Raw genomic sequence first — 17,060 nt, 5'->3', positions numbered from 1 at the left:
GTTTCGAAGAGGATACCTTCGCTCTCAAACAGAACTTTCCAAACAGGGGGTTGAACTTAGACTCACTCTAGGCTGATCCCGAGGACAGTTGTCCCCCAAGGATAAGCTTTGATTTACATTTTGAATCTCTGCAACTTCAGACTGTTTGTCTGCCTGACTCGGACTTCAATTCTGACTGTCTCTCGGACTTACTTATACTACATCTGATGTAGCGACTGGTGCTCGACTTGTAACAAGACTATCTGATGACCGCAGAATTGTTCCCAATAATTTGGCCACCACCGAGGTTACACTGACAAGCCTATGCCTTACTCGGTCTCTCCCTTTCTAAACAACAGCTGTAGCCAGAAAGGTTTGGAAAATGGTCAGAACCTCCGCTATTTCATGTGTGAACCCTAGGATCACGACGAGATTCGCTCATGGACGGTATCACGACCAAGCAACGGTCGTGTTCCCAGCTGACCCCACACCCCACCAGGACTAACTAGGCACTGATCAGGAGCAGGAAGCCTGACTGCTTTCCTCTGGCCCCTCCGAGAGCCAATTATCAGCCCCCCCCCCCCCCCCCCACTTTCCCCCTGGCTGGGACCAGCTAACTCAGCACAGGGTGGGAGGACGGAACCTGGGCCTTGCTGCTGAGGGCGGGAGGGGAGGGAACCTGGGCCTTGCTGCTGAGGGCGGGAGGGGAGGGAACCTGGGCCTTGCTGCTGAGGGCGGGAGGGGAGGGAACCTGGGCCTTGCTGCTAAGGGTGGGGCTGAGCACCACAAGGTGACCCGATGCCCATTGAGCTAACGGAGCAGTCAATCGCCACTCACTCGCACCCTCCAACATCACCAGCTATCCCCCACCTACCAAGCCTTACCTTCGGGCCCTTGGTCTCGCCCTGACCGCCCTGGGTCCCGGCCCTGGGAACATACAGGCCCTTAGCACTGAGGCAGGGTTCATTCATTGACTGATCCACGTAGCAAAGGACGACCGTGCGGCCCGGCAGACGGGGCACATTGTGCGTGGCCGATATCTCGATGGCCATGTCCAGGGCTCCTCGGTACATCTCCAGAAGATCCTGGTCGTACAGAACGTCCCTGTTTAAGGTGGGGGGAAGAGGGAGAGAGGGGGAGAGATAAGCATTAAAGGTCAGTCCCAGAGGAAGGAAAAATCCCAAGTTAAGGATCAGTCCTTGACTGATATATATTAGCTGATCCCCCGTGGCACTGCTCCCGATAGAGGCAAGTGTTGGACTGCAGCAAGTATTCTGCAGGAAGTGTCCCACCTCCTGACTCCACAAAGCCTCTATGACATCTACAAGGCACAAGTCAGGAGTGTGAGGGAACACTCTCCACTTGCCTGGATGAGTGCAGCTCCAACAACACTTAAGAAACTCAACAACATCCAGGACAAAGCAGCCCGCTGTTTGCCACCCCATTAAACATCCACTCCCTCCACCATCGACGTACCACGGCTGCAGTGTGTACCATCGATAAGACGCACTGCAACAACTCACCAAGGCTGCTTCGGCAGCACCTCCCAAACCCACAACCTCTACCAACTAGAAGGACAAGGGCAGCAGATCCATGGGAGCAGCATCATCTCCAAGTTCCCCTCCAGTCACACACCATCCTGACTTGGAAATATATCGCCGTTCCTTCATTGACGCTGGGTCAAAATCCTGGAACTCCCTCCCGAACAGCACTGTGGGAGCACCTTCACCATACAGACTGCAGCGGTCCAAGAAGGTGGCACCCCGCCATTTTCTTAGGGGCAATTAAAAATGGGCAATAATGCAGGCCTTGCCAGTGATGCCCACATGCCAAGAATGAATTTTTTAAAACCCTACATATAGAGCGGAATATTCTGCTGCTGAAAGAGACATGTGTTGCTCCCAAGGCCACAGAGTCCAACTGTTCAACCCGAGCTTTAAGTGGGATGAACTCTGGGTGGGGCTCAGTACCAATTGTAGTCCCGGCAATGCTGCTCCACAGGGCACGTCCGACCGCATCCCCGGGATGAGGGGGCGATGACCCACCCACCAAAATCCCTGCCCCAGAACCACCCCAGCACCGTACCCGGCAGGGTTACCTGCGTTTCTCCAGCTCCTCCAGCTTCTTGGTCACCAGCCGGTAGATGAAGGAGACGCATTCGACACGGTTGTGGCGGGCTGGCGACCAGCCCCGGACCTTCAGGAACCGTGAGCGCCCTTTGGGCAGGCGGATGGACTCCAGGGCCTGTTGGACCAGGGCCTGCTTCGTCGGAAGGGGGTTGTCTGTCCGTGGGACACAGAGAAAGACTCGTGTTTATACAGCGCCCTCCGCCACCTCAGGACTTCCCAACACTCCTTACAGCCAATGAAGGACTTTACTTGAGGTGTGGTCATTGTGGGAATGTTGGAAAATGCACTCGATGATTTGTGCATAGCAAGATCCCACAAGCAGCAACATGATCAATGACCAGATCATCTGTTCGAGAGACGTTGGTTGAGGGAAGAGACATATCATCCAAAAGACAGCTCCTGCAGCACTCCCTCAGTACTGGCACTGGGAGTGCCGGCCCTGGATTTTGGTAACCGCCCCCAGTCCCTGCCCCCACCCCAGGGGGGGATCGCCCAAAGTCCCTGCCCCCCACCCCAGGGGAGATCTCCCCCCAATCTCTGCCCTCCACCCCAGGGGAGATCTCCCCCAGTCTCTGTCCTCCACCCCAGGGGAGATCTCCCCCAGTCTCTGTCCTCCACCCCAGGGGAGATCTCCCCCCAGTCTCTGTCCTCCATGCTTCTTCCCTGTTTATTCACCGTTATATGTGCATCCCCCTGCTCTACTCAGTTCTAATTGAACCGGCAGCCCCTTCTTCCCCCACACCCCCGGAGTCACTTCGCATTCTCTTCGCCCGCCACCCCCCTTTCCCTCCCTCCACCCCCCTCCCACATCCCCTCTCTTTCTCCCTCCCTCCCACATCCCCTCTCTTTCTCCCTCCCTCCCCCCTCCCCCATCCCCTCTCTTTCTCCCTCCCTCCCCCATCCCCTCTCATTCTCCCTCCCTCCCCTCTCCCCCATCCCCTCTCTTTCTCCCTCCCTCCCCCATCCCCTCTCTTTCTCCCTCCCTCCCCCATCCCCTCTCTTTCTCCCTCCCTCCCCCATCCCCTCACCATTTCGCCCCCACACTCCCTCCCTCACCATTTCGCCCCCACACTCCCTCCCTCACCATTTCGCCCCCACACTCCCTCCCTCACCATTTCGCCCCCACACTCCCTCACTCACCATTTCGCCCCCACACTCCCTCACTCACCATTTCGCCCCCACACTCCCTCCCTCCCCATTTCGCCCCCACACTCCCTCCCTCCCCATTCCCCACCCACACTCACTCCCTCCCTCCCCATTCCCCACCCACACTCACTCCCTCCCCATTCCCCACCCACACTCACTCCCTCCCTCCCCATTCCCCCTCCCTCCCTCCCCATTCCCCATCCACACTCCCTCCCTCCCCATTCCCTACCCACACTCGCTCCCTCCCCATTCCCCACCCACACTCGCACCCTCCCCATTCCCCACCCACACTCGCTCCCTCCCCATTCCCCACCCACACTCGCTCCCTCCCCATTCCCCACCCACACTCGCTCCCTCCCCATTCCCCACCCACACTCCCTCCCTCCCCATTCCCCACCCACACTCCCCCACCATTCCCCATCCACTCTCCTCCCCATTCCCCCTCCCCCCCCATTCCCCCCTTCCCATTTCTTGCCCCCCTGCCCATTCGCATTCCCTCGCCCCTCCGCATTCGCATTCCCTCGCCCCTCCGCATTTGCATTCCCTCGCCCCTCCGCATTTGCATTCCCTCGCCCCTCCGCATTTGCATTCCCTCGCCCCCATTTCCCCCCCCCCGCCATTCCCACCCCATTCTCTCGCCCCCTTCCCCATTCCCTCGCCCCCTCCCCATTCTCTTCCCCCCCCCCCCCCCCCGCAATCTGATAGATCAAAGCACCCCGCCCCCAGAACAGGTGATCTGATGAACAAACCCTGCCCTCCCCTAGGCCGGATGGGATAGTACAAACCCCCACCCACCTTTCTGCTCCAGCCTTTCCTGCAGCTCAGCGAGAACTTTGTAGGCAGAGAGGAATCGGAATGGGAATTGGCGGCTGTGGATCACCGAGTTCTATGGACAGAGGGAGACAGAGGTTGGTCAGACATGGACCCTACCCGGGGATCAGCCTTGTACGTTAGAGAATCTTTCCATCGCACCGCACCGCTCCCCCCACCCCCTCTCCAACACAGCACCATGCCAGAGGACCAGGGTCCATCCTGTACCCAGTCCTGCAATCAGACCCATCAGAAGGAAGCTATTCGGCCCATTGTGCCTGTGCCAGCTCTTTGAAAGAGCTGCCCAATTAGTCCCATCCCCTGTACTTTTCCCTTAGCTCTGCAAATATTTCCTTTTCAGGTATTTATCCAACTCCCCTTTGAAAGTCACTATTGAATCTGCTTCCAGCTGATCATAACTCGTTGTGTAAAAACTGTCATGTATTCAACTGTCATTGTAACTCATGTATAAACTGACCTAAGTTGTACACAGTGAGAACATTAACCACTAGGTGGTGAACTTGTGGGAGACACTCCTAACCTGGACTTTCAGGTATAAAAGGGGAAGCTCCACCCACCTTCATCACTTCAGTGCTTGCTAATAAAGGTAACAGGTCACAGAGTGACCTTCTCTCTAGTATGGGCCTCATGTGCATTTATACTATTTATTAAGGACATATTAAAAACGTTCTTCCTCTTCTCCCTGCTGATCAGTGAAAACAGTTTCTCCCTATCTACTCTACCAAAAGCCCGCCTAATTTTCAATACTTCTAGTAAATCTCCTCTTAACCTTCTCTTCTCTAAGGAGAACAATCCCAGCTTCTTCTGTTTGTCCACATGATTGAAATCCTTATCCCTGGTATCATTCCAGTAAATCTCACATATGAAGACTTGGACTGAGATACCTGGAGGATTATTGCAATCTACACATCTTGACCCGATCCAGTTCTCTCCCGATCACCACACAAGTACCACTGGATTAGGACATTAAAATATAGGAGTAGGAGTGGGCTAAACGGCCCCTCAAGCCAGCTCCACCATTCAATATCATACCTGCTCTTCAACCTCAACTCCACTTTCTTGTACCATCTCCAGATCCTTTGCTGGCCTTAATATCCAAAAATCTATCAATCTCTATCTTCAATATACTCACAGACTGAGCATCCACAGCCCTCTGGGGTCGAGAATTCCAAATAGTCTTGGAGTGAAGAAATTTCTCATCAGTCCTAAATGGCCGACCCCTTATCCTGAGACTATGCTCCCCAGTTCTAGACTCTCCAATCAGGGGTAACAGAAAGAAAGATGTGCATTTATATAGCACATTTCACCATTACTGGACATCCCAAAGCGCTTTACAGCCAATGATGTACTTTCTGAAGTGTAGCTGTAATGTAGGAAATATGGCAGCCAAAATGGCACAGAGCAACCTCCCACAAACAGCAATGTGATAATCACCAGATAATCGTTTTTTGTTATGTTGATTGAGAGATAAATATTGGCCAGGACACCGGGATAACTCCCCTGCTCTTCTTCGAAATAGTATCATAGGATCTTTTACATTCACCGAAGAGCAGACAGGGCCTCGGTTTAACGTCTCATCCAAAAGACAGTGCAGCGCTCCCTCAGCACTGCAATGGTGTGTCAGCCTAGATTTTTGTGCTCCAGTCTCTGGAGTGGGATTTGAACCCATAACCTTCTGACTAAGAGGCAAGGGTGCTACCAACCTAGTCAAGGCTGACACAGCCTCTCACCATCTACCACCATCAATCCCTCTCAGAATCTTACATGTTTCAATTAAATCACCTCTCATTCTTCTAAAGCCAGAGAGCATAGGGCCCAGGATAGCAATCAGGATCTAATTTCTCCCTCACTGCAGACCGGGCCCTTCCTGCTCGGTGAAGCTCAGTACCAATTGTACCTGCAGTATTGTGTGCAGTGTTGGTCTCATTACCCGAGGAAGGATATACTTGACATAGAGGGAGTGCAACAAAGGTTCATAGACTGATTCCTGGGGGATTGTCCTATGAGGAGAGATTGAGTAGATTGGGCCTACATTCTCTAGAGTTTAGAAGAATGAGAGATGATCTCATTGAAACAAACATTCAATTTTTTTTTTTTTTTTTAAATACAGGGCTTGACAGGGTAGATGCAGGGAGGTTGTTTCCCTGGCTGGGGAATCTAGAACCAGGGGTCACAGTCTCAGAATAAGGGGTCGGCCATTTAGGACTGAGATCAGTAGAAATTTCTTCACTCAGAGGGTGGTGAATCTTTGGAATTCTCTACCCAGGGGGTTGTGGATGCTCAGTCGTTGAGTATATTCAAGGCAAAGATTGATAGATTTTTGGATATTAAGGGAATCACGGGATATGAGGATAGTGCAGGAAAGTGGGGTTGAGGAAGATGATCAGCCATGATCTTATTGAATGGTGGAGCAGGCTCAAGGGACCGAATGGCCAACTCCTGCTCCTATTTCTTATAAGGTTCCTACTTTATTGTAGCCCTGCTATGACTCAATTCTGGCTGGGAAGATGGGGGGTGGGGAGATGGAACCTGGGCTCTTCCTGCTCTGGGACTCCAGTCAGGAGGGAGTGTGATGGGCTCTTTCTGCTGGAACCTACCCTGTCCGTCAATCTTTTCAAATTCTGCTCATGGTGCCGGCGGCCCATCCCGGCCACGATCATGTTCCGCAAATTGCGTAACATTGCCATGAACGGGAGCTTCTGGTGATCTGGGGAGAACCAAGAGGGAGAAGAAAAAACAAATATTAAAAATATCTTTGCATTCACTTCCTGTCTCACTAAACGTTACTTCTTGTTGTCACACTTCTATTACATTATGCTCCACACGAGCCTTCTCTTACCCTACTTCATCTCACCCCATCAATATATCCTTTGATACATTTCTCCCTCAAATAGTTATCTAGTTTCCCCTTAAATGCTTCTACGCTATTCACCTCAACTCCTCCCTGAGAGTTCTACATTCTCACCACTCTCCGGATAAAAAGCTTTCCCCTGAAATGCCGATTGGATTTATTAATGACTACCTTATATTTATGGTCCCTAGTTTTGGTTTCCCCCACAAGTGAAAACCTCTTGTCCACAGTTACCCGATCGAACCCTCGCAAAAGGCAATTGATACTAGCTCAATTGCTAAATTTAAATCGGAGATTGATAATACCTTTGGTTAACCAAAAGCTAAGGGATATGGGCCAATGGCGGGTATATGGAGTTAGGTTGCAGATCAACCATGATCTCACTGAATGGCGGAACAGGCTCAAGGCGTTGAATGGCCTACTCCTGTTCCTATAATCTTAAAGACCTCTATCAGGTCACCCCTCAGCCGAAAGAGAGCCAGTCCATTCAGCCTTACCTGATTGTTAGAATCTCTCAGTTCTGTATCATTCTTGTAAATCTTTTGAGCACCCTCTCCAGTGCCTCAATATCCTTTTTATAATATGGAGACCAGAACTGCTCACATCACTCCAATTGTGGTCTAACCAAATTGCGATACAAGTTTATCACTTAAATAAGAATCGGTTGTGGCCCTGTGGAATGGGGTCACCCAGCAAAAGTCCAACATTTTCAGGAAAGGGGCGGGCGGAGTGGGGGGGGGGGGTCACTGATCGGGTAGTAGTGGATAATTGGCACCAAACTTGGGTTTTAGAAGGTTGTAGGGGAAACGTGAGGCTGAGGGAGGTGAGAAGTCCAAAGGTTGAGGTTCCCGGGAAAGAACGAATAAACGAGCAGGAGATGCTGCATAAGACTCCATTTGATCACAATGAGGATGGAGGGTGATGGAGACGGGGGATTCGGAGGGACAAGAGGATGATGCTTCAAGCAGTACTGGCAGAACAGAAAGATGCAAGTCACAGAGAGACAGGAGGAGAGAGAGAGAGAGAGAGAGAGAGACAAAGATACAGAGAAAGAGAAACCGAGAGAAAGACAAAAAGTGAAAGAGAAAACAAGAGCGAGAGACACAAAGAATGAGTGTGAGTTCGTGTGGGGGAGAGAGGGGGAGAGAGAGAGAGAGAGAGAGAGAGAGAGAGAGAGAGAATGAGAGACAGAGCGAGACAGACTCACAGGTGAGAAATAGAGCAAGAGAGAGTGAGGGGTCTGGAGGGGGGGGGGAAAGAGTGAGTGAGAGACACACAGGAGAGAAATAGAGCGTGAGAGAGAGTGAGAGAGGGGAGTGAGTGAGAGAGAGAGACAGACAGGCAGAGAATGAAAGGCAGACAGTAAGAGAGAGGATCACTATGTTCCTTATCCTCGGACAGTGCATCTCTCCCTCAGTACAGGCACCAGGAGCGTGGCCCAGATCGTGGAACCTTCTGATTCATTAAGAGCGAGACTGACCGAGTTGGACAAGCGGTGCGGGGAGATGTTCTGGCTGATCCCAGGAGTTCACTGTAATACACACATTCCAGGCCTGTGAGTGGACCAGCGGTAGACACACTGACGTACCTATCAGCTCTTCCCAGCCTTTCCTGGTGCTACCATGCAGGGAGAGCTGCCTCTCCCAAGTCTCCGGCACTTGCAACTTCATCCTTTTCCCCGCTCTGCAAGAATCCCACTGCCCCGGCAACCGGCTGCGGGCGAACGACTGGAGATCGGACGGGTACCTGGGAGAAGCAGGAGGTACAGGAAAATTCAGTTAGAATGCAAGGGGATGAGAAGGGAGAACTTGAAGGTGGGGGCTAAGATGATACCTGGGACAGTGTTTCTAACCTGTGCTGTACCTGCCCTGGGAGTGTTTGATGGGACAGTGTAGAGGGAGGGAGCTTTACTCTGTATCTGACCCGTGCTGAACCTGCCCTGGAGTGTTTGATGGGACAATGTAGAGGGAGCAGTTGTTGTTGGAGAGTGTGCAGGGGACAGATGAGTGAGGTTTACATAGAATGTAAGCACAGAAACAGGCCATTCGGCCCAATGCTGGTGTTACTGCTCCACAGGAGCCTCGTAAGACCTTATTTCACCTCACCCCATCAGAATATCCTTCTATTCCTTTCTCCCTCACGTACTTATCTAGCCTCCTCTTAAATGCATCGATGCTATTCGCCTGAACTACTCCTTTGTGATAGCGAGCTCCTCATTCTCACCACTCTCTGGGTAAAGAGGTTTCTCCTGAATTCCCCATTAGATTTATTAGTGTTTAAGGAGACAGTTGGTAGTGAAGGAAAGAACAGAAAAGCTCAACAATGACTCATTATTTTTGTTCAAAATACTTCACGAAGTTAACTTTGAAGAGACCAAAGCCCAATCTTCCCCAACAAGCTATTTCAGAATCGGATCACCCTCTCTAATGTTTCACTTCAGTCCCACCTAAACATATTGTTCTTCGCAGCTTATACCCAGGTCTCCCTCTTGCACAATCCCAAATTTAATTGCTCCACCATTTGCAGCTGCTTCGACCCCAAGCTCTGGAATTCCCACCTAACGATTCTCCGTCTTTAAGACCCTCCTTAACACCTACCTCTTTGACCAAGATTTCAGTTACCTCTCCTAATATCTCAAGTGGCTTGGAGTCTATTTCTGTTTGATATCGCTCACGTGATGCTTCTTGGGACATTTTAGGACATTAAATGCTCTGTATAAATGCAAGTTGTTGTCTCCTTGTACTGCTGTCATGCTTTTTCCAACCGTCCTGACCATAAGCCTTATTCCTTAGTGAGGGTGGCAGAACTGGACACAGTGCTCCGGATTTTGACCTAACCAAATCACCACATATTGGCCATCATCGACTCCGGCTGCCCTGCCAAGGGGAAATGCACGTCAATTTCCCAGCGTTGGCATCCTCCATCTTTGAAGAGCATCAGATCAACCAATGCACAGGCCCAGATGGTGAAAGCCTCCTTAAACAGGGCATGCCCATTGGCAAAGCTCACTTCGCAAGACCTCCCCTCTCTCTCGGAGGGTAGACTCTAGGCACACATCACCTGCACTCACGTCTCTGAAAGGTTAAGGGTTTCAAACCGCCATCACTGATTGGCTGCCGCAAGGTGGAGCCATCAACCAATTAGCAACCAAGGGGCTTCGCCGTCAGGAGTGTGACCCACCCCTCTCCCGCCTGTGATCCACTCTCACCTTCGACCCAACAGGCACATGATGTGATAGGCCGGCTCCTTCAGATGGAGCCAGCGGATCAGCTTCTTCAGAGAGAATTGGTCGATCACCTTTGCCTTGTCCTCCTTCAGAGCCGGAGAAGATTCAGCAACCTGAGACAGGAGCAACAGTTCAAACCTTTGTCATGCATCAGCTAACATTCCACGTGAGGCCAGGAATCAACCCAATGTGAAGTTAACACGGACCAACCCCTTCCCACTGTACATAATCCCAATCCCTTCCCATTCACTCCCACTGTACACAATCCCAATAACCCAATCCCTTCCCATTCACTCCCACTGTACAATCCCAATAACCCAACCCCTTCCCATTCACTCCCACTGTACACAATCCCAATAACCCAATCCCTTCCCATTCACTCCCACTGTACACAATCCCAATAACCCAATCCCTTCCCATTCACTCCCACTGTACACAATGTCAATAACCCAATCCCTTCCCATTCACTCCCACTGTACAATCCCAATAACCCAATCCCTTCCCATTCACTCCCACTGTACACAATCCCAATAACCCAATCCCTTCCCATTCACTCCCACTGTACAATCCCAATAACCCAATCCCTTCCAATTCACTCCCACTGTACAATCCCAATAACCCAATCCCTTCAAATTCACTCCCACTGTACACAATCCCAATGGACCCAACCGCTTCCCTTTTGCTCCCAATACACAGTCCCATGAAACATCCCCCTTCCCTTTGTACATAATCCCAATGGACACAACCACTTGCACTTTTTCAGGTTCCTAAGAAAGAATGAATTAGTGTAAGAAAGAGTGAGGACTCTGGGAGGAGAGAATGAGTGGGATGGGGAATTTGGAGGAATCATGAGTAGAGAGGTGCACTGGACAGAGCAGTGAGGACAGACAACAACTTTTATTTATATAGCACCTAGAATGTAGTAAAGCATCCCAAGGTGCTTCACAGTAGTGTTATAAGACAAATCAGACACCGAGCCATAGAAAAAGAAATGACAGCAGGTGACCAAAAGCTTAGTTAAAGAGGTAGGTTTTAAGGAGCCTCTTAAAGGAAGAAAGAGAGATAGTGAGGCAGAGAGGTTTAGAGCGAGAGAGAGAGAGTTCCAGCACTTAGGGCCCGGCCACCGATGGATGAATGATTATAATCAGGGATACACAAGAGGCAGAATTAGAGGAGCGCAGACATCTTGCAGGGTTGAGGCGCTGAAAGAGATTCATCATCATCATAGGTAGTCCCTCGGACGAGGATGACTTGCTTTCACACCAAAAGGGATGAGTTCGCAGATGTTTCAATGAAGGACCCAATATTCCAGTCCTGAATTCCAGGGGTGGAAGATGCCTGTGTGTGGATTGTTTTAACGTGTGGTGACTATTGCACATCAGCCACCACACGGGCTTGATAGAGCTAGGTCTTTATCCAGCGGCAAGGGTTAACCAGGACGACTGGAGACCTGCTCTGCTGCACGGAACTAGTGCACACACACATTGCAGTGCGGGCTGGCCAGTGCTGCCCCTGGGCCCTTGGCTCTTCTGGGCCCTGTACCCTCATTTGCCACGCCTCTGCCACGATATCTCGCCGCTCCTCCATCATAAACATTTGTCGCACCTCTGCCCCAAACATTCTCTATGCCTCTGCCACGATCACTCGCCGAATCTCAGCCGCGATCTCTCACCACTCCTCCGCCCCGATCATTTGCCGCATTTCTGTCTCAATCTCTCGCCGCTTCTCCGGCCCAACCTTCCCGTTCCTCTGATGTACCCGAGTCCTTCTGCTCCACGGGAGGTTTCAGTCCTCCCGGAGCTCGCCTTAGGACACCTGCGTTACAGTGGGACAGGTGTACCGCCCCAGTCAAACTCCCCACCTACCACTGTCCCCGGAGCAAGTTATTGGGATTTTGAAATCGAGGCGTTGCTCAACAGGGAGCCAATGTAGGTCAGCAAGCACAGGGGTGATGGGTGATCCTGACTTGGTGCAAGTTAGGACATGGGACGACTTTTGGATGACCTCAAGTTTACGTAGGGTAGAACATGGGAGCCCAGCCAAACATACATTGCATTAGTCAATTCTAGAGTTAACAAAGGCATGGATGAGGGTTTCAGCAGCAGAAGAGCTAAGGCGGGGTAGAGGCGGGCAATGTTACGGAGGCAGAAATAGGCAGTTTTAGTTATGCCATGGATATGTGGCTGGAAGCTCATTTCAGGGTCAAATATGATGCCTATGTTGCGAACAGTCTGGTTTAGCCTCAGATAGATGCTAGGGAGAAGTATGGAGTCAGTGGCTGAGGAACAGTTTGTGGCGTGGACCAAAGACAATGGCTTCGGTCTTTCCGATATTTAATTGGATAACATTTCTAGTACTGACATCCAGTACTAGATGTCAGACAAGCAGTCTCACAATTTAGAGACCATGGAGGGGTCGAGAGAAGTGGTCGAGAGGTAGAGCTGGGTGTCGTCAGCGTACATGTGGAACCTGACTCCGTGTTTTCGGATGACATCACCAAGGGGCAATAGATGAGAAATAGGAGGGGACCAAGGATAGATCCTTGGGGAACACCAGAGGTAATGATGCGGGTGCGGGAAGAGGAGCCATTGCAGGAGATTTTCTGGTTATGATTAGATAGATAGGAGTGGAACCAGTCGAGTGGAGCCCCACCCAGCTGGACGATGGTGGAGAGGCTTTGGAGGAGGATGGAGTAGTCAACGGTGTCAAAGATTGCAGACAGGTCAAGGAGGGATAGTTTACCTTTGTCACAGTTACAAAGAATGTCATTTGTGACTTTTGTGAGAGCAGTTTCAGTACTGTGGCAAGGGCGGAAACCAGATTGAAGGGATTCAAACATGGAATTCCGGGAAAGATAGTCACGGATTTGGGAGGCGACAACACATTCAAGGACTTGAGGAAAGAGAGGTTGGAGATGGGGCGGCAGCTAACAAGCACAGTGAGGTCAAGAGTTGCTTTTTTCAGAGGGGTGATGACAGCAGATTTGAAGGCGAGGGGGCAGTACCCGAGGAGAGAGAACCGTCAATGTCAGCTAACATGGGAGCCAAAACAGGAAGTTGTGTGATCAGCAGTTTAGTGGGAATAGGGTCAAGGGAGCAGGAAGTGGGTCTCATAGACATGATAAGCATGGAGAGGTCAAGGGGAGATCAGAGAGAAACTAGAGAAAGATGTGAGTTTAGAACTAAGGCAAGGGTGAACCTCAGAGGAACATTGCCCCCACGGGGTTGGGGAAGGAAGGGAACTGGAAGAGGCAGACGATCAGATGGTCTCAATCTTTGAGACAAAGAAGTCCATGAGCTCCTCACACTTGTTGTTGGAGGCAAGTGTGATGGAGACAGGGGAGAGGGGTTTAAGGAGACGGTTAGCAGTAGAGAATAGTAGCTGAGGGTTATCTTTGCATTCCAGAATGATCCTGGAACAGTGAGCAGTTTTTGCAGACAAGAGTAGGACCAGAGAAGGTTTTATGTGGTCGAGCCAGATCTGGAGGTGAATGACTAAACCACTTGTCCGCTACATCCGTTCAAGTCTGTGCCCCTTGGACTTGAGGGAGCACAGATAAGGGCTGTACCAGGGGAACGGCCAGGGTGAGAGAGAGTAATAATGGGGACTAGGGCATCAAAGGTGGTAGTGAGGGTGCGGGTGAGCAGATCGGTGGCTGCAGAAATGTCATGGTGAAAGGAGGGCCAAAGGCTGGACAGTTTGGAGTTGGTAAGTGCAGCTATGAGAGAGTTTGGAGAGAGTTTTTTCCAGGGGAGGATGCAGAAGGAAGTAGATTTGGGTGGGGGACGGGGGATGTGGGTGGAGAGCGATACAAGGAAATGGTCAGAGATGGCCTTATCTGTAATTGACACGGTAGGAATATCGAGGCCACGAGAGATGGCAAGGTCAAGGGGGAGGGCGTGAGTATAGGTTGAGGAGTTCACATGGAGGGAGAGATTAAGGGAGGACAGGAGGATAGTGAACTCAGAGGAGAGAGAGCATGATGAATTGAGATGGAGGTTGAAATCACCGAGGATGAGAAGTCACTCAGTGCAGAGGCTGAGAGAGGAAAGCAGTGAGGATATATCAGTGATAACGTTTTTATTATAGGACAGGCAAAGCTTTACTCCAGTCGGGTTAATATTCCAGTTTTGAGGTACTTACAAGGTGTGTATCACTCTTTGCGATGGACAGATAATCAGACCACTTGGTAATGACTGAATCAGGTGGCAATTTCTGGATCTAAGAGACAGAGAACAGACAGTGATACAGGACCATAGGAACAGGAGGAGGCCATTCAGACCCTTGAGCCTGTTTACTCATTCAATTAGATCATGGCTAATATGTACTCCAACTCCATTTATCCGCCTTTGCTCCATATCCCTCGACCCTTGCCCAACTAAAATCTATCAATTGCAGACTTGAAAGCTCCAGTCGACCTTCAGCATCCACAGCCTTTTGGGGGGAAAGAGTGTTCCAGATTTCCACTGCCCTTTGGGTAAAAAATGCTTCCCGATTCCACTCCTGAACACCCATCAGAGGAAATAGTTTCTCTCTGTCTATCCTATTGAATCCCTTTCAACATTTTTAACACCTCAATTAGATCTCCCTTCAACCTTCTAAGCTCAAACAAATACAAGCCTAGTCTACGCAACCTGTCCACATAATTTAACCCCTTTAGCCCTGATATCATTCTGGTGAATCTGTGCGCATCCCCTCCAAAAGGCCACTATCTCCTTCCTGAACTGACTGCAGTGCTCCAGATGTAGTCTAACCAGAGCTCTGTACAACTGAAGCATAACTTCCTCCCCTTTGTATTCCAGCCCCCTCGAGATAAGGCTGTCAACTCCATTAGCCCGAGTGATTGCCCTTTATACCTGTCTACTGGCTATAAATGATGTGCGTACCTGGACACCCAAATCCCGCTGCTCCTCCACAGTTTCTAGTCTGGAAAATCAGCCTCATGTTTGAACCTTACGCCCACTTTTTCCTTCCCTGGATCCCCACAGCCTTTGAGTTTAACCGGGAGGTTTTTCTCTGGACTGTGGAACATACTCACCCTTCTCTGCCTCCTCAGGCCAGCCTTGCAGCGCTGCTTTCTGGTGTTGTACTTGGCCAGCTGGTACTCGTCGAAGAGCTTGAAGCTGTCGGCCAGCGCCTGGCGCAGGCAGGAGGGGTAGGGAGCCACCTTCCTGCTGCTCTCCATCAGACTCTGGGGGGCAGGGACAAAGGAAGGAAAAGAAAAGATTAAAAGGAGCGCTCAGGGAAAAGGTGGTGGGACGGAGCCATCGGCTAAATATTTACACATTGTCTCAGCACATTATCCCTCCCACCTCAAAAACACTGCGCCCTTGAGATAAGGGACGCAGATCGCAGCTCGATTCTCTCCAACATTTACCTTGCATATTCCCCCAGTGTACCTGGTATCTCTCCCCCCGCAGTGTACCTGGTATATCCCCCCCTTCCCCCCCCAGTGTACCTGGTATCTTCCGCCCCACCTCCCCCAATGCACCTGGTATATCCCCCCCTTCCCGCCCCCCAGTGTACCTGGTATATTCCCCCCACCCCCCCCGCAGTGTACCTGGTATATCCCCCCACCGCCCCCCAGTATACCTGGTATCTCTCCCCCCACCCCCCCGCAGTGTACCTGGTATATTCCCCCCCACCCCCCCCAGTGTACCTGGTATCTTCCGCCCCACCTCCCCCAGTGCACCTGGTATATCCCCCCACCCCCGCAGTGTACCTGGTATATCCCCCCACCCCCGCAGTGCACCTGGTATATCCCCCCACCCCCGCAGTGCACCTGGTATATCCCCCCCTTCCCGCCCCCCAGTGTACCTGGTATATTCCCCCCGCCGTGTACCTGGTATATCCTCGGCACCTCAGTCCAGTCGGAGGGCAGCCGCACGGCCCGGCAGAAGTAGCGCCGCAGGTGGGGCCGGCACGGGGGGAGCCGGGCGCTCAGGGCCAGCAGGAAGTTGGCGGTGCTGCGGATGTTCAGCTCCTGCCGGGTGTACAGAGCGACCTGGGAGAAGAGAAACATGTCAGTACCGGGTATCAGAGGCTGGGGGAAGCCCCCGCCACGAACATTGTGTGGGAGAGAATGACCCCTTGGTGGGCTGCGCCCCTCCCTCCCACAGACACCGACATTTAAAACCAAAGCTCGGCACCAGTCGGTCTCACTTTCTCGGAGTCAGAGGGTCGTGGGTTCGAATCCCACTCGAGGGACTCGAGCCTCAGAATCCAGGGCCAACACATTTAAAAATACTCAGATGTGCATTTAAAGAGCCGTAACCTACAGGGCTACAGAACCGAGTGCTGAAAGGTGGGATTAGGCTGGGAGCTCTTTTTTGACCAGCATGGATACGATGTGCCGAATGCCCTCCTTCTGTGTCGTACCAGAAAGGGCAGACAGGGCTTTGGTTCGAAGGTCACGTCAGAAAGATGCTACCTCCGACAGATCAGTACTGGCAGCAGGAGTTTCGGGGCAGGGAGGGGGCAGTCACGCAGCAGGATTATAATGCTTCAAACGAGCCACCTTGGTCTTCTGCCGCCCTTGGCCATTCTTTAAACTCCGAGTTACAACTGTAGCTGCGGCTCAGTGGGTAGCACACTCACGTCCGAGTCAAAAGGTTGTGGGTTCAAGTCCCACTCCAGGAGCTGGAGCACAAAAATCTAGGCTGACACTCCCGGTGCCAGTACTGAAGGAGTGCTGCAATGTCGGAGGTGCCGTCTTTCTGATGAGATTTTAAACCGAGGCCCAGTCTGCCCTCTCAGGTGGATGTAAAAGGTCTCCCAGCCACTATTGGAAGAAGAGCAGGAGGGAGTTCTCCCTGGGCCCAATATTTATGACCCAAGCAACATTGCTAAAAACAGAGATTAACAGCTCATTATCACATTGCTGTTTGTGGGATCTTGC

General features: G+C 51.5%; 1 protein-coding gene and 1 pseudogene across 1 annotated transcript in view; one reads left to right on the top strand and one right to left on the bottom strand.

Annotated features, from left to right (window-relative positions):
- The window catches only part of LOC139274159 (zinc finger protein 850-like), a 360,216-nt pseudogene that overhangs the window by 197,112 nt on the left and 146,044 nt on the right, over window positions 1–17,060 (top strand).
- Window positions 1–17,060, bottom strand: part of LOC139273749 (telomerase protein component 1-like) — a 57,335-nt gene that overhangs the window by 22,443 nt on the left and 17,832 nt on the right. Inside the window, exons 5-13 of the mRNA XM_070890800.1 lie at window positions 16,005–16,166; window positions 15,201–15,353; window positions 14,306–14,383; window positions 10,145–10,275; window positions 8,525–8,682; window positions 6,683–6,792; window positions 4,050–4,140; window positions 2,078–2,261; window positions 864–1,083 (exon numbers count right to left, since the gene is read on the bottom strand). Coding sequence (XP_070746901.1) covers window positions 864–1,083; window positions 2,078–2,261; window positions 4,050–4,140; window positions 6,683–6,792; window positions 8,525–8,682; window positions 10,145–10,275; window positions 14,306–14,383; window positions 15,201–15,353; window positions 16,005–16,166 — 1,287 coding nt within the window. The remainder of the gene's footprint in view (window positions 1–863; window positions 1,084–2,077; window positions 2,262–4,049; window positions 4,141–6,682; window positions 6,793–8,524; window positions 8,683–10,144; window positions 10,276–14,305; window positions 14,384–15,200; window positions 15,354–16,004; window positions 16,167–17,060) is intronic.

Source organism: Pristiophorus japonicus, chromosome 9 (genome assembly GCF_044704955.1).
Source record: "Pristiophorus japonicus isolate sPriJap1 chromosome 9, sPriJap1.hap1, whole genome shotgun sequence".
NCBI lineage: Eukaryota > Metazoa > Chordata > Chondrichthyes > Pristiophoridae > Pristiophorus > Pristiophorus japonicus.
This window is presented reverse-complemented; position numbering and strand designations above follow the sequence as displayed.